This window comes from Lygodium microphyllum, chromosome 13, assembly GCF_053477565.2.
Source record: "Lygodium microphyllum isolate KBCC chromosome 13, Lygodium_microphyllum_v1.1.10, whole genome shotgun sequence".
Lineage (NCBI taxonomy): Eukaryota > Viridiplantae > Streptophyta > Polypodiopsida > Schizaeales > Lygodiaceae > Lygodium > Lygodium microphyllum.
In genome coordinates this window covers 122113223-122131267 of record NC_141147.1, presented here as the reverse complement: position 1 = coordinate 122131267, position 18045 = coordinate 122113223, and the positions used below count along the sequence as shown (strand labels likewise).

Sequence of the window (18045 nt, the reverse complement as noted above, 5' to 3'; positions counted from 1 at the left end):
GCTTGGATCATCACCCTTGGGTCTTGATAGCCTGTTATTTTCTTGAGAATCACGGGCTTGTGCATGGTAATACTCAAATTCAGAGCTCCTGGTGGCATATGCTTAATGTAGACTCTCGGTTTTCTAGTCCTTCATCATCCCTGCTTGCTCACTTGGTATGTTCCTAGAAAGTGGTTCTCCAGAAGGCTCAATGGTATCCAGCCAGGGATCGATTAGCTGCTAATTCTTTTCAAGAGGAACTGTTGGCAGCCTCGTGATTACTTTCTTGGGAAGGCAAACATGAGCTTAGACCAAAATTTAATCGTATGGCACGTTTGGGCTTGACTTCAGTTGCAGATGCCACCCTTGCTAGTCGGAATGTCTTGATATCGTTTCGTACAGCCAGAAGGCGTTTCAGGATCCCTTGTGGATATCGTGATTTATGGGGACAACTTCTAATGGTGCTTCAGAGCAAGACAGCCCTTTCCTGCCCTTGCTTCGGATCGTCCCTGGCAGGACTGGAACCTTGCAGGTCGCCTGAATTTAGAAAAGGCCTCAGCTAACCAGGTGTATCATCTGTTGATTATAGATCATCAATGGCTGGTTACTAAAGCCAATACTGTATGGGGATTGCGTAAATCTCGATCTTGGTGGAAGGGAACTGTGATGGAGGGCTGGCTGAACAAGACACCTTTCAAATGCAAGGTCTTTCTTTGGAGGGTGATGATCGGTGGTCTTCCTCTTGCTTCAGCCCTTTCCAAGCGTCGAATCTCCAATGGCAATTGCTTCTTTTGCACCACCAGTGTGGAATCGGCCCGTCATCGATTTATTTCTTGCCCTCTTGCTAAGAAAATCTGGTCACTCTTGTCGGCAATTTGGAGAGCAGTGGTTGGGTTCTCGCTAAGTCCTTTTGGCTGGCTTTTGCGCGGCCCAAATACCCCACACCGGCTCCGTCACAGATGAAGATCTTGTTTCACTTTCTTAGATACTGGGGCTGTTGGCAGAATTGGACCATTCGGAATGCTTTTCTTTTTGATTCAGCCTACAATGTTCAGGACATATTGCTAGGCTTAAAGGCCTTTTGCATTGGCAGATAGATCTCATTCGGCACTCTGAGTTACTTCCTCGGGAGGACTTGCTTCCCTGGCATATGGCAAATTTCTCTATGTCATTGCCATGACTTTTTGTAACTCTTTTGGAGTTTTAGGGCTTTAGAGAGCCAGAGAGATTGCACGTGATGGCTTAGAGCCATTGTGTATCTTGTATTCATGTAAACTTGTACATTTTTTTCGTAATTAATACAATTACCTTTTACGAGAGAGAGAGAGAGAGAGAGAGAGAGAGAGAGAGAGAGAGAGAGAGAGATGGCGATGCGAAGTGATGGCAGATCTGGCCCCCCGTGACCTAGTGACGAGCTTCTGCCCTGTGCGCTGCGGGAGATCTCCCCTCAGGCGAGTGTGGGGTTTGTTCTATCGCCCTGACGTGAACATCAAGCCCTGCCTCGACATCTCAGCTTGGCGACCTTTCGCGCTGCTGCTTCATCGGTATTAATCGGATCTGCCCCAGTGCCATCGTCTTGTGCCTGTCGTTAAACGGGTAAACCCTATTCATCCTGCAGCTCTGCATCCCCTGTTTCTCCGTAGGCTTGCGCCTCAGATCAACAACGTCGCTGTCTGAGGAGGGTCACGCGTAGTCTGCTTGGTCCTCCGCCCTTTTCTGATACGCAGTCGGTCACGCCGACCCGCCCTGTTAAAAGCCCTGTAAATTGACCTGCTCTTGCGTTCCTTGTACATACTCTCTTCTGCTCGACCTGCAGATTTGGCATCCCTTCTTCTTGTGGCGTTTGCGTGAACGATTGAAGGAGAGAGAACTCCTTTTGCACTTACTATTCTTGCGCAGAGTGTTTCCACACAGGGCTTGCAGAAGTCACTCCCAGCCCAGATCTGGTGGGGGACAGCCTGTTAGTGTACAGTGACATGTCTGGTGATCACCATCTACTTCTATAATGGCGAATTTGCAGGAATCCAATGGCATCGATATGGCCTTTCTTGATCAGCAGATTGGGCAAGGGAATGACAAAGACTTCGTCGATCCAAATGGTGATTCCTCGGCTGATGAACTCGGGCCATTGCAGAAAAGCGAAGAGATGGGCAAACGCCGTAGAATGTCGGTTGAAGAACCGGTCTTGGGCCTGAATTCGTCCTAGCCAGAGGTTCATGTTTCCTGTTCATAGCCCGATGGTTCTTTACACTTTATGCTGGCCTCTCTCAATCATCTTATGTCAGATTATGTCCATTGTAATGAGGATAAAGCTAATGCATTACCGGATGGGGAACAAGTAGTTGCAGTCATGGGAACCGACCTGGTTTTACAACAGATAGCTGCTTTCCATGAGAGGGGAGCCATAGTTTATTTCATTGGAAGGATTCCTTTGATCACCCGAATTTGTGCTTGGCTACAGTCTATGCTTGCTAGTTTTGAAGAGTGCTCCGAAGATGTTTCGGGGTGTATGCAGGTCCCCTTGGTGGAAGAGATATATGATGGCCCGAAGGGGCTCTTTGAGGTTCTTTTTCGTTCTGTAGAAGTACGGGCTTTTATTATGCAACGCATTCCTTTGTTTATGGATGGGCAATTAGTTCATGTGGTCCCTTGGAGACCTATGGCTGAGTTTCAAGAGGTGCTGAGACAAGCATGCCCTATTTGGATCGAGGTGGTGGATCTCCTTGCCCATCTTTGGAGACTCCTCCCTCTGGTTTTGAGATCCATTAGGGAGGTTTTGGTAGAACCTCGGCTAGCTTCCCGCAATCGGAATAGGGCATGTATGCTTTGGAATACAGGGAAACCCCGCCCGACGAAGATTCGATTTGAGGTTCTAGGGTCACAAACATTGGTGTATGAGCTGAAATGGGGTACTTTTGCAGGACACTGTTTCCGATGTGTCCAGTTAGGCCATTTCATCTCGGAATGCAACAAAAATATGCAGGTAGGGCAATGCCCCATGGACCTAGATATGGAAATGCAAGACCATCTCCCTCAGGAGATGTTTCAAAAGCTTGTTGCTGATCATGAGCAGCTTTCCCAACAAGGCCGAGATGATGGCCAGAAGGTCGTTTCCCAGGGTGGTGGGGAGCGTGCTTTGCATGCGGATGGGTGGAATTTGCCTCTTCAGGAGGATTCTTGGGTTACTGTGGTTCGTCGTAATGCAAGACAGGATTCTCGCCCCATTCCTGCCCATCTTTCGCCGCCCCCTATTACTCAAACCTTTCAACGTAGAATAAAGGGGTTTTATATGAAACCCCAATCTTCGCGTACTTCGGTAGTAGAAGATAAAAGGCCTTCTGATTTTGCCTTGCGATTCGATGCGCGTGGGAGGCTTGTGCCTCCTTGGGATGGTTTCCGCTCCCAGCAGCAACACTTCTCTTCTTGTGCTTCCATTGCCGGTATGCAGAAGGCAGATCTTGTTGATGTTATTCGAGGTGAAATGGAGAGATTCCAGGCTGCCAAAGCTATTGATGTAAAAGGGAAAGGAAAAGCGGCAGTTCAGCAGTTCTTTTCTATTGTGATTCATCATGAAAATTGCTGTGTGGAATGTGAAAGGCATTTCTTCAGGCAGAAAACAGTATCAGTTGTGGAAAGTGGTGCTAGCTGGAAAATGGGATGTTTTTTGTGCTGTGGAGCATAAACAATATGCTTTGGATGGATCTTCATATGTATATAAGGATTATGCAGTTTTCTTTAGTGGTCATCCTTCGCACAGATCGGGAGTTATGTTGGCTATCAAATCCTCCCTACAACCATCGTTGGTCTCTCAAGACTCACATGGCCGATTTTTGATTCTCGAAATAATTTTTGAGGGTGAGGTTTTGTGGATGGTAGGCGTGTATGCTCCTTCTAATGTAAGGGAACGTCGTCAGCTTTGGGAAGACCTGCACTGCCTTGCTATGGCTCGTCTAGACTTTGTTATGGGGGACTTTAATGCATGTGTTTTTGTAGAGCAATCGACCTCTCCGCATTTGGTTATGGATGGTCCTAAGCGACAGGCTTGGGATGCTCTTGCAGCGGCATCTTTTAAACAGGACATGTGGTCCTGGATGTATCCATCACAAGTTGGATACACTTATCGTTCTTGTTAGCATCCAAACACTTGGGCCTGATAGAATAGGATATACATCTGTCAAAGTGACTCTTTTCTTCCTGCAATCATCGATATGCGCGTGGAAAAACAACATGTTTTGTCAGATAATTACCCTTTGGTCTTGGAAATGAGCCACAGACCTGTTCATGCATTTAAGGCTCTCCTTGCCCACCTCCCTCTTCGGTTTAATCAATCTTTTTTGTAGCACAATCAGTTTTGGAAGGTGTTCAGCAACTGATAGCCTCTTTTAGCTCCAGGGTCCTCTCTATAGGGATGGAAGCATGGGCAGTTTTCAAGGATAATGTGTGAGTGTTAAGCATGCTCAATATGGTATTGAGCATGCTTTCTTGTTTCGAGCTGAATTGCAGCATGCTCAATCCTTGTCTCTGCGTCAAATTGGGGACTCTAACAATGACTTGCTCACATGCATTGAATGGCTGAAAGGCAGGGTCCAATCTCTTTAGGAAGAGGAATATGCAAAAAATAAACTGTTGGCCAGAGCTGAAGCTTTACATGACAACAACTGTCAAACTCATCAGTTTTTTGCTCGTCTGCATCAGAAATATGCTCGGGAAAATATTGTGCGCTTAAAAGATGGTCAGGGTGATATGGTGACTGATCTTGCTTCCATTATTCAAATGACTGTTGACTTTTACAGGGCCTTGTTGGGTCCGCAAGTGATTCTTTCCGATGCTGTTCTCTCGGCTCGAACATATATTTGTGACCTGATTAGTAATCAGGCCAAACCAAAATGGGTGAATCTAATGGAGGCTGATATTTTTGAAGATGAAGTGGAAGAGATGTTGTCTCACTTGCCTAGAAGGAAAAGTCCAGGTTGGGATGGGCTTCCTAATGAGCTGTTTTCAGCCCATGTGCAACAGCTTAAGGGCCCATTAACACGCTTGTGTCAGTAGGTGTGGAACTCTGGTATGATGTCTATGGATTGGAAGAAAGCTGTTATCAGATTGTTGCCCAAGGTTCCCTCTCCGACCTCTTTGAAACAATGGAGACCCATTTTTGTTATGGGATCGTTATATAAAATCTTCTCTAAAATTATTGCCAACAGATTGCAAAAAGTTTTTCCGCTCCTCATTCATCCACGGCAATACGGCTATATTAAAGGTCGGAATATTATGCACAACATTTTAAATGTTTAGCTTGGAATTGACTTTGCCAAAGCATGTAGCCAACAAGTTGTTATGCTTCAACTGGATATTGAGAAGGCTTTTGATCATGTTAGCTGGTCTTTCTTGCGGCAATTAATGTCTACAATGGGTTTTGGGCCCCGTATGATTTCTCTAGTGGATACTATCAGTCAGGGTATTGTGGCCCATATTGCTCTTAATGGAGGGATTACTGAGGAAATTGCCTTATCCTGGTCTCTTCGGCAAGGTTGTCCTCTTAGCCCTTTGCTGCTTGCTTTGGTTACTCACCCCATGCTCTCATTATTGGATAAGTTGGCAGCTCAAGGTGAGATAGTTGGCTTAACTCTTCTTGGCGGTGACCAGCTTGTGGGTCAATCTTTGGCAGATGATTCTTTTATGTTCCTTAAGGCGGATGGTATTAATGTTAATCGGGCAATGGTGGCCTGGAACCTTTTTGCTTTGGCATCGGGTCTTCACATTAATACTCAAAAATCTATCATTCTCTCCTGTACGGAGAATGATCTGCAGGCCTTGGGCTGGAATGTAATTACGATCACAAGGGGCAATATAACCAGACACTTAGGATACCCTATTGGTGTGGAGGTTGCTCCTCGAGCCTTGTTGGATTGGATGGCCTCTCGAATTCATGACAGGTTCATGTACTGGAAATCCCAGAGTTGGCCACTACATGTTAGACTAAAAGTGGCTCAATGTATAATGATCAGTATGATCTCATTCTTTCTGCCACCTCTTCCTTGGACAAAGAAGTCCATTTTGGATATGGTTCAGCCCATTAGATTTATGCTTTGGAAAAAGAAAGGCAATCCTTTGGGACAGGTATGGATCTCCTGGCAACATGTGACCACTCCGAAAAGGATGGGGGGTGCAGCTTTTTTGGATGCCAATTTGCATATGGCCGCTTTGAGGCTTTCCTTGTTATAGAGTCTATGTACTCGGTGTCATCCTTGGTTAGACATTGCTAAATTCTAAAAAACGGGCATCTCTCATGGTAGCACGGTTATTCATGCTTCCTGGTGGTATGTTCTTAACTCTATGAGGCCTTTAAAGGTCTCCCGGTCTTTTCTTCTTTCTCATTTGATAGCTTCCTGGCAGGAGATGCTTCGTTTTGCACTTTGGCGTCCCCCGGATATTCGTAAAGATGAAAATTCGCTACAAGGAGAAATACTGGCTTGCTCAAGGTTATTTGATTGGCCACAAAAAGATTTGCAGCGTGACAAGTTCAATCGGATGGCTAGGTTGGGGTTGAAGATAGTCAGTGATGGTGTTATTCTTGGGTAGGCCCGTCTTTATTCCTTTAGGTGTATTCGTCAGTACTTTCGGGTGCCGTGTGGATACGGGGATATTTGGTCATCTATACATGACAGTCTTCAGAGGTTTTTTCCTTTGCCTGTATTACAGCCACTAGATCCTTGGCGTGACTGGATGTTTGTGCTTCTGATGATTTTGGGAAAAGGTCAGCTGATGAGATATATCATCAGATGGTGGAAGCCAAGAAATGGGTCATGGGGAAAGTGAATAGATTATGGCATCGTAAGGACAGTAATAAGAAGTGGCAGGAAAGATTTATCCAGCTTTGGAAGTCTAAGGTCTCGTATCAGGGAAAAGTGTTCATGTGGCGGCTGCTCATTGGGGGGACTTCCAACGGGTGAAGTGCTCCTCGCCCTAAAGATCTCTGCTGGGCGTTGTGTTTTCTGCACTACGTGTGATGAGACATTGCTTCACCTCTTTGTCTCCTGCCCTGTTGTGCGACAGATCTGGAATTTCATTTCCTGTGTCTGGTTTTCAGTGACTCAGCACCGCCTATCAGTTCGTTCGTGGATTATGGGAGATATGTCCTCTATGCCCTCTTTAAGTTCAGATTGTTCCTGCCTATTTCATTTCCTCAGATGGACAGCCCTGTGGCATATATGGCGTACTCGCAATGCCTTTATTTTTGATTCAGCATCGGGCATCCATGGGCATGTGGCCCGTGTGCGAGGAATAGTCTTATGGCAAATCTCCTCTATGATGTCAGCGGACCTGGTTCTTCTGGATATTACTGCTCCCTGGATGGCGATTGTTCGCTCCACTCCAACTACTCCTTCTATGTGATCTGATAGTACTGTTCATGTAATAGGTTGTTCTGAGAGAGTGAGAGTGTGTGTGTGTGTGAGAGAGAGTTTCTTGGATGACCTGATGGTCTGATGTAACAGAAAGTAAGAGATACACAAAGAGAATGCTGACCTGATGGTCTGATGTAAATATTTACTACTTAATTCAATTATCTTCACGAAAAAAAAAAAAAGAAAGATGTGGGGGGGGGGGGGGGGGGGAGGAGGGGGGTGTGTATGAGACCAAGTAGAGTGCTTTTGTTGGAGTATGTAAAGAAATAAATATTGGAAGGTAAAGCCAGGTTCTAAGTATTAGGCTAAGAACTTGATTGCAGGACTCTCTGAAATGCCTTGCATGGGGCATTGCAACGTGATAAGCAGCATGCTAAAATGAGCTGTCAGGTTGGAGGAGGTTAGGAAGTTGTTTCTTAGTACTAAATGACAAGAATGACTTACTTGTGCTGCAGGAGCGTATACTTTCATACAGAGACAGGGTCATGGCTGGGACTTGGTATAATGAAAAACAAAAAAGGTGGGAAATGGCATCTGAAGCTCTTGGATATGCTGTGCGAAAGGAGCTTGTTGCAAGTGCCCGAATACGTCATGATAGGCGGCTTATGTTGTTCAAGTTGAAAGGAGATGACAGGATCTTTTATGTTGACCTTCAGGTATGTACTGTAGGCCCTTGTGTCTCTGCTTTTGTGAGTGTAGGTTAAAGCTGTGGTTTCACATGATGTTTGAACAAATGCAGTGTATTTTTCATGTGAAGAGATTTAAGAATGGATGCAAATTTGCTAGTAAATGTACAAATTCATGTTCTTTCAGTGGACTTGAGCATGCAGCTGCTGATCCTGATTTTTGTGGGGATGACCAGTCTCACTGGAAAAGTGCAACTTGTATTGGCTGTGCAGAGTTAGGTTTTCCTTCAATAAAATTTCCATGGAGAGGCCCAAGATAGAGATGACTTTTACCCACAAGACAAATTAGGCAGACCAATATATCTATCCCTTTCCAAGGATAAAGAAGCATGATGTGTAAGAATTCATGAGCTAGTCAGACAAAGCAAACTTCATTAACTTTTCTTCACAGCATTAGGCAGCAGATAGATTTGGGATTTTATATAGCTAAGGATGGTGTATCATGATTCATAATATTGAAGAAGATAGTAGCTTTTATGGATTCAGATGTGTACAGACAGGCTGTTCAACTGTGAACTGTAGACTACTCAGACGTGAGAGAGAGAGAGAGGGAGAGATCCAAACATACAGATTTCTAAGCTATTAAGATGGGAAGTGTAGGGACAGAGGCTGATTACAGTGAAAAATTGTTGAAAGCTCTTTAGACAATTCACAAAACGAGAAACAACACCTGTTTATCATTTTATCATTTCAAAAAAGTGCTACCACAATCAGTCCCTACTTCTGGCTGTCTCTATACAAAAGATGGATTGCAGGTTTGTTTCATGGAGGCAAGACCAGACCTAAAGAAATATTATGGTGCTGGGTTTGTTTCTCCTCCTTTCCATTCAACAAAACTTCATCTTGTTGAGTGCTAGTTGTTGATTGAGTGGAAAGTGAGAACATGCATGCAGTGCACACTGTGAAGCAATAACACAGACAGACAGAGCAGAGATAGCTGGAATGATAGCTTGTATTAGATTAGTGTGAGTGAATGAAAAGCAAAATCGCATGCGTGTTTGAGCTCACTCAAACTGGAACTACTACAAGAGGAACACCTAAATGTAGCACCCTTGAAATGAGCAGTGTGAATAGGATACGAGGTCAACGGGTTAGTCCCCAAAAGAGAGTAAGACTAAAGCGTTACATAAGGCTTCAAACTTTTCTTGTGAAAGATCTTTTTCGAACATATCTGCTACATTGTCTTGTGTAGGCACATTGACAAAGTCAATCTCACCAGTTCTTGTAACTGGGTATTGGTGATAACTGCTCCACACATAGATTGACTAATAGGTGTTTGAGCCATACACATTCCAAGGTAGCTACAACTACTGCCCTATATTCAGCCTTACAGCTAGCAGTGGCCACCGATGTTGGTTTCTTGGTAAGGTCAAGAGATACATGAAGCTCCAAGCATAAACCATTTGCCATTAGTGGACACCACCCAATTATGATCTGTAAAAGCATGCGAGTGTGGACAAGGCCCTTGAAGATGAAAAAGTCCCAATACTTGATTGCCTTTGATGTATCGAAAAAGATATTTGACTGTTTACCAATGCTTATTGTAAGGGCCATGCGTAAATCTGCTCAACGAGGATAGTGCATATTGTAGATTTAATCTAGTATGGCATAGATATATTAAGCATCTTACAGCCTGCTGTTATAGAGTGACATCACATGGTTCTCCTGCATTCTCAACAGAGAACTTGAAACCTGTTTCTACTGGAGTAGAGGTTGATTAGCAATCCTCCATCAGAAAATGTCACAAAGTTTCTCTAATTTACTTGGCTTGTCGCATCAGATTGCCCCCCTCAACTTGTGCAAATTGAGAATACTCAAATAATGGTGCAAAATGACTAAGATCTGTAATGTCAAAGACTTGTCATAATTCAGCATTAAATGCTACAATTTTGAGCTCATATGGTCCATGGTAAGCATGTCATCCACTAAAGAATCAAGATCAGTGAATCCTCAATGCATTTGCATACGTAGAGGGCACTTTTTGTTGGGCTGTTTGTGGAACCGAGGTGAACAGAATAAAGATGTATTTTTCTCATAACAATATCGAGATGCTTGTAGGCCATCTCATGGGCTTCTTGGACTTCTCATTGATGACCTTTATTCCATGTCTTGGGCTTGTTAGTGTGTTTAAATTGTCACTAAAGACAATTATTACCCCTAGTCACCTAGGACTTGAGTATCACTATTGAAGACATCTTTTCAGGCTTGTTCTTGCTGATTCCCTTGACATTGAAGACAAATTGCATCTTTGGGCATATTTGTTGAGTGATGTTTGCCAACCCTTGCTGCTGTCCACTCTTTTTGGGGAAATTTCAGCCTCCAATCATTGACGTGAGCATCTTATTGCTTGCCACCAGCTTTGGGTGAAATTGTATTTATTTGGACCTATAATTTCAGCTTACTTCTTGTCTATATGTGTTACTAGTCACGCGTGTCTTGCACAACAATCTCCTGCTTGTGAGTCTTAGTCTGAATCAAACGGGGACGTTAGGAGCAATGACACTCTGTCATGTGTTTTGATGGAGGAGGCAGCTCTATTTAGAGCATGGATTTCTTTTTCCGTTGGTTTTAGGTGTGTTCACACTTGCTGAGGTTTACCTCCAGTCAACTAGGGGAACATCATTTAATGCATGGCATGTTGCCGGTTGGCTGGTTTTTGGCATTTTCGGCTATTTATAGCTGTCCCCCTAGTTGTTTGGGCAGTTTGCTTTTCAGGTTTCAGCACACTTTGACATTCAGGGATTGTCCTCTATCTTCTAGTGCTCCTTTTGTCATTAGCTTGATCTGGTGCTCTCATTGATGCCTTGGGCTGCGTGCAGGGACTGACCCACCTTGTATTCAGCTTTCATTCAGAGTGCAGATTGCTTCTTCCATTCTCTTCTTTCTTGGCAGTTTCTGTAGCCAGCCTTCCTTCCGTGGATGGGTGGTAAATCCTTGATTACAACTTAATTACAACAGCAAACAATAAATGCAATTTTGAAAATACAAATTTACCTACCGATCTTGGACAACGCACATCCGATTGGCCCCAAAATTGGCGCCTCTTTCGGTATTTCTTTAGCCTTGTTGAAGAAAAAGTTGATTTACAATGGGATTCTCCCAATCCCCTTCGCAATGCAAACTCCCCTTGTTGTCCAAAGTGACGAGCAAGTTTTCAATTTGATTTGCACCTTGATTTGGGCACTTAATTGGCCTTCACCCACTTCATAGACGATAGAAATGTCCCAAATTCAATGGCTGGCTAGTCCTCCACCTGAATTTAGTTGCAATTCACATTCAGCCCTATTGAATCCAAGTCTTGGAGCTTCTAATTTTTGGTACGCTTCTCGAGGCTGCTGCTAAATCCTAATTTCTGTTGTAGATTAGGATTTACAAGAGAAAAATCTGCAATTTCTTAGCCTCCAAGGGTCCAAATGCTGAGATCTTCGGAGCAAGGCTATGAAATGGCTAGGAGATGAGAGAGAAAGCCGTAGAGAGAAAATTCAGAGTTTTGTCGCAAAGAATGACTAAAAATCAATCCAATGCAGTTGCTGCCGTGCCACGATAGCTTATAGATGCAAAGAACTGAAGAAAATTAGTCATTTATTGTTGCTGCCCTGTCTCAACAGCCTGTAGATGCTGTCACTTGTTGTTGATTGGTCTTATACAGCCCTTGATTGCCTCAAAAGATTCTCCAATGGTTGCAAATCAGACTAGCAACATCTCCTTCCTTTCTCTTGTAGGTTGAATACACTAAAAATGTCTCTCTCCAACCTTTAAAGACGTTTTTCAGTTTTGCATGGGCATTTTTGACAAGTGATAGCCTTCTCAAATGGTTTTTCTAGCATTAGCCATAATTAAATATTAATTTTCAATATTTAAATACTGAAAATTAATCTAATAATTATTTCAGTGCTTTGAAAAAAATATGATAAGCTAAATTAAATTGGCTAAGCAACTTCCATTCTTGAGTGTCTTTGTGCCATCTTTGACTATCAAATTGGCGTTAGGTACCATTAAACGCCGCTTCTCTAGTGTCACCAACTGACACTTATGGCCAGATGAATGATTTAGGCTAACAATTGGCACCAGATACCACCAAGTACCTGTACGGCATAACTTATAGCAACTTTTGCCTTTGACATCCCATGATTTTCTTGGGTCCCAGGCTCGTAAAATTTACTCTAACCGGAATTACAGCTCACATGTGCAACATTTACTTAATCTTGTGATTAAAAATTAATCCACATGTTAAGTGAGGTTTCAAAAATACATGTCCTAATGACAGCGCTCCCCCTTGAAATCCTTGTGATCGTCCTTGATTGCACTGCCAAATGCATGAAAAGCAAAGTACTACACTAGAATTTTGGATAGGGCATCATAGTCAACACAACATTACACACTACTGTTCAACCATTCCATATGCCCAACATATGCTGAAAATTACCAGCCAACATAACATAACATAAGACTCACAAAGAATCTCAAAAACATTGCTGGATTATCATGTGACATGTCCATTTCTCATGAGCTCAACTCATCTGGCAAAACCAAACCATAGCATAGCATAACCAAGCATGAACGATGGCTAAAACATGAATGGTATCATAACATATACTGTTGTCTATGGAATGAGGTGTAAACCATTTAAAATTGAGCATAATCTGATCACAAACTGATCACTTGCTGATTTGAGAACTGATCACAAATTGTTGCAAATGTGACCCGAAATTGATCACAAAATCATTGCAAAAATTGACCAGCAATCAATGCAAAACTGATCCAAAAAGTGACCATAAATGGTTCTCAAGCTGACAAAAAACTAAGTTGAATTTGATCAGAATTTCTCTCAAAATTGAGATAAAATTCATGCTAAATTGATCATAAGCTGATGCAAAAGTATAATTCTAGTGCCCGGGTGAAACTCATACTCATTTGCATACATCTCACAGTGACTAGTACACTAAGTAGTGACCTCATGGAAAATATACTGTCAGCGTATTACCTTGGATGCATGCTGAATACATTCGAGATCCACTACATACGAGAGGTGTCCATAACTGGAGGAGCGGAGATGCTAGCTCCCTCACAAGCATCAGGTATTACTTTGGACCTCTGCTTTGCTAAACCTGACTGAGGCCGAACTAAATCGGCTCTAACTGGAAAGCATCAAGGTAAAACTTCAACAACTGAGGATGGTCTACCAAGTCATTCTCCTCCATCCATTTGGCATCTATTGGTGAATAATTCTGAAACTTCACCAAGTATCTTTTGCAACCCTTATCCTTGATCTTCTTCTCTTTGTGTGCCAAAATCTGTCCTTGTTGTATCTACTTGTGCTATTTTCAAAGTAATGAAAAATCATCTTTCAGCTTACTAAAAAAAGCAGTTGATCGTCATAGGCACTCTTTGCACTTTGCAGAGGGCGATTATGTATTGTTGCGATTTGAAAAGGCATGGGTGCAAGGGGGAGGGTTGTGATGAGGACATGTATTTTTGAAACCTCACTTAACATGTGGATTAATTTTTAATCACATGATTAAGTTAATGTTGCATATGTGAAGTGCAACTGGGACTAGAGTAAATTTATGAGCCCGGGATGAGAAAATCACAAGATGTCAAAGACAAAAGTTGATATAAGTTATGCCCCACAGGTACTTGGTGCTATCAGGTGTCACTTGTTGGCCTAGGTAATTTATTTGGCCATAAGTGTTAGTTGTTGGTGACATTAGAGAAGTGGCGTTTAATGGCACCTAACGCCAATCTGATGGTCAAGGATGGCAGAGAGACACTTGGGAGTGGAAGATGCCTAGCCAATTTAATTATTGGCTAATCAAATTACTTTTCAGCGCATCGAAATAATTATTAGATTAATTTTCAGTATTTAAAGATTGAAAATTAATATTTAATTATGGCTAATGTTGAAAAACCCATTTGGGAAGGTTGCCACTTGTCAAAAATGCCCATGCAAGATTGAAAAATGTCTTTAGAGGTTGGAGAGAGGCATTTTTAGTGTATTCAACTTGCAAGAGCGAGGGAGGAGATGCTGTGAGTCCGATTTGCAGCCATTGAAGGACCTTTGAGGCAGCCAGGGATTGGAGAAGACCAATCAACAGCAGGTGACAGCATCTACAAGCTGTCGAGATAGGGCAGTAGTAGTAAATGATTGATTTTCTTCAGTTCTTTCCATCTACAAGTTTTTGTGGCAGGGCAGTAGCTGCATTTGACTGATTTTCAGTCATTCTCCGCGACAGAACTCTGAATTTTCTCTCTACAGCTTTCTCTCTCATCTCCCAGCCATTTCAAAGCCTTGCTTTGAAGATCTCAGCATTTTGACCCTTGGAGACTGAGAAATTGCAGATTTCTCTCTTGAAAACCCTAATTTTCAGCAAATATTAGGGTTTAGTAGTAGCCTCGGGAAGCATGCCACAAATTGGAAGCTCCAAGACTTGGATTTTTCAGGGCTAAAGGTGAATTCTAGCTAAAGTTAGGTGGAGGACTAGCCAGCCATTCAAGTTGGGGCATTTTCATCGTCTATGAAGTGGGTGAAGGCGAATTAAGTGCTTGAATCAAGGGGCAAATCAGATTGAAGACTTGCTAGTCACTTTGGATAGCAAGGGGAGTTTGGATTGCGAAGAGGATCGAGAGAATCCCATTGTAAATCAACTTTATCTTCAATAAAGCTAAAGAAATATGGAAAGGGGCACCAATTTTGGGGCCAATCGGGTATGCATTGTCCAAGATCAGTAGGTACATTTGTATTTTCAGAATTACATTAATTGTTTGCTGTTGTAATTAAGTTGTAATTAGGGATTTACCACACATCCACAGAGGGAAGGTTGGTTTCATCTTGCTCTGAAGATCCTAGTATTTGGGCCCTTGGAGGTTGAGAAATTGCAAATTTCTTTGCTGTAAATTAGGGTTTAGCAGCAGCCTCGGGAAGTGTCCTAGAAATTGAAAGCTCCAAGACTTGGATTCAACAGGGCTGAAGGTGAATTTCAGCTAAATTCAGGTAGAGGACTAGTTAGTCATTGAATTTAAGGAATTTCCATCGTTTATGAAGTGGTTGAAGGCCAATCAAGTACCTGAATCAAGGGGAAAATCAAATTAAAGACTTGCTTGGCACTTTGGACAGCAAGGGGAGTTTGGGTTGCGAAGGGGATCGGGAGAATCCCATTGTAATCAACTTTTTCTTCAATAAAGCTAAAGAAATACCGAAAGGGACACCAATCTTGGGGCCAATTGGGTGTGTATTGTCCAAGATCAGTAGGTAAATTTGTATTTTCAGATTTGCATTTATTGTTTGCTGTTGTAATTAAGTTGTAATCAGGGATTTACCACCCATGCACGAAAGGAAGGTTGATTATATTGTTGGGAGATGACAGAGAAAGGTGTAGAGAGAGAAAATTCAAAGTTTTGTCGCAAAGAATGACTGAAAATCAGTCAAATGCAACTGCTGCCATGCCACAATAGCTTGTAGATGCAAAGAACTGAAGAAAATCAGTCATTTACTGCTAGTGCCCTATCTCAACAACCTGTAGATGTTATCACAATTTGTTGGTTGGTCTTCTCCAGTCCGTGGCTGCCTCAGAAGGTCCTCCAATGGCTGCAAATCAAACTAGCAAAATCTCCTCCCTCTCTCTTGTAGGCTAAATCCACTAAAAATGCTTGTCTCTAGTGTCTAAAGAAGTTTTTCAGCCGTGTATAGGCATTTTTGACAAGTGGCAGCCTTTTGAAATGGTTTTTCCAGCATTATCCATAATTAAATATTAATTTTTAATCTTTAAATACTGAAAATTAATCTAATAAATTTTTGGTGCCTTGAAAAATAATCTAACTAGCCAATTAAATGGGCCAAGCAACTTCCATTGCCAAGTATCTCTGCCCCATCTTTGACCATCAGATTGGCGTTATGTAGCATTAAATGCCACATCTCTAGTGTCACCGACTGACACTTATGGAGAAATGAATGATCTAGGCCAACAACTCGCACCAGATGCCACCAAGTATCTGTGTGGCATAACTTATAGCAACTTTTGCCTTTGACATCCCGTGATTTTCTTGTGTCCCGGGCTCGTAAATTTACTCTAACCCCAGTTGACAGCGCTCCCCCTTGAAATACTTGCAATCGTCCTCGATTGTACTGCCAAATGTATTAAAAGCAAAGTACTACATTGGAATTTCCATAGGGCATCATAGTCAACAAAACATTGCGTACTGTTGTTCAACCATTTCATATGCCCAACATATGCTGAAAATTGCCAGCCAACATAACATAACATAAGACTCACAAAGAATCTCAAAAACATTGCTGGATTATCATGTGACATGTCCATTTCTCATGAGCTCAACTCATCTAGCAAAACTAAACCATAGCATAGCATAACCGAGCATAACCATGGCTAAAACATCAATGGCATCATAACATATGTTGTTGTCCATGGAACTAGATGTAAACCATTGAGAATTGAGCATAATTTGATCATAAACTGATCACTTGCTGATCTGAGAAGTGATTACAAACTGCTGCAAATGTGACCCCAAACTAATCACAAACTCATTACAAAAACAGACCAGCAATCAATGCAAAAACTGATCCAAAAAGTGACCATAAACGGTTCTCAAGTTGATCAAAATTTGAGCTGAATACCACTGAATATTAATGATCATACGCTGAAAACCAACATTTGATAATCAGCCCATGATGATCATTAATTGATGCTACACCAAGCATAACCAATGCTATGCCAAGCATAACTGATTACACATTGAGCATAATGGCTGCAAATGTACAATTTCAGAGGTGCAATGAAAACCATACGGATGTGCATACAAAACATAGTGACTAGTACACTGAATAGTGATCCCCTGGCAAACATACTGTTCAGCTACAGTACCTTGGATGTATGCTGAATACATTCGAGATCCACTACTTCTAGAGTTGTCCATTACTTAGAAGCGGAGGTGCTAGCTCCCTCACAAGTATCAAGTAATACTCTAGACCTCTACTCTATTGAACCTAATTGAGCCCGAACTAAAGTCGGCTCTAATTGGAAAGCATTAAGGTAAAGTTGCAATAACTGAGGATGGTCTGCCAAGTCATCCTCCTCCATCCATTTGGCATCCATTGGTGAATAATTCTGAAACTTTACCAAGTACCTTTTGGAACCCTTACTGTTCAAATCCCGGTAATGGAACCATGTAATGAGCCTTCCTTCCGTGGATGGGTAATAAATCCCTGATTACAACTTAATTACAGCACCAAACAATAAATGCAAATCTGAAAATACAAATTTACCTATTGATCTTGGACAATGCACACCCGATTGGCCCCAAAATTGGCACACTTTTCGGTATTTCTTTAGCCTTATTGAAGAAAAAGTTGATTTAGAATGGGATTCTCCCGATTCCCTTCGCAATCCAAACTTCCCTTGCTATCCAAAGTAACTAGCAAGTCTTCAATCTGATTTGCCCCTTGATTCAGGCACTTAATTGGCCTTCACCCACTTCATAGACGATGGAAATGACCCAAATTGAATGGTTGGCTAGTCCTCCACCGGACTTTAGTTGGAATTTACTTTTAGCCCTGAAAAATCGAAGTCTTGGAGCTTCCAATTTGTAGCATGCTTCCGAGGCTACTGCTAAATCCTAATTTCTACTGAAAATTAGGGTTTTCAAGAGAGAAATCTACAATTTCTCAATCGCCAAGGGTCAAATTGCTGAGATCTTCGGAGCAAGGCTGTGAAATGGTTGGGAGATGAGAGAGAAAGCTGTAGAGAGAGAAAATTTAGAGTTTTGTCGCGGAGAATGACTGAAAATCAGTCAAATGCAGCTACTGCCCTGCCACAAGAGCTTGTAGATGGAAAGAACTGAAGAAAATCAGTCATTGACTGTTGCTGCCTTGTTTCAATAGCCTGTAGATGCTGTCACCTGCTGTTGATTGGCCTTCTCCACCACCTGGCTGCCTCAGAAGGTCCTCCAATGGCTGCAAATCAGAC

At 42.4% G+C, this 18045-nt stretch overlaps 1 protein-coding gene across 3 annotated transcripts in view; it reads left to right on the top strand.

Annotated features, from left to right (window-relative positions):
* Positions 1 to 18045, top strand: part of EMB2458 (FtsH extracellular protease family) — a 166235-nt gene that overhangs the window by 29066 nt on the left and 119124 nt on the right. For all 3 annotated transcript variants that reach the window (XM_087691687.1, XM_087691686.1, XM_087691685.1), the window contains exon 3: positions 7838 to 8038. In XM_087691687.1, the coding sequence (XP_087547813.1) occupies positions 7838 to 8038 (201 nt within the window). The remainder of the gene's footprint in view (positions 1 to 7837; positions 8039 to 18045) is intronic.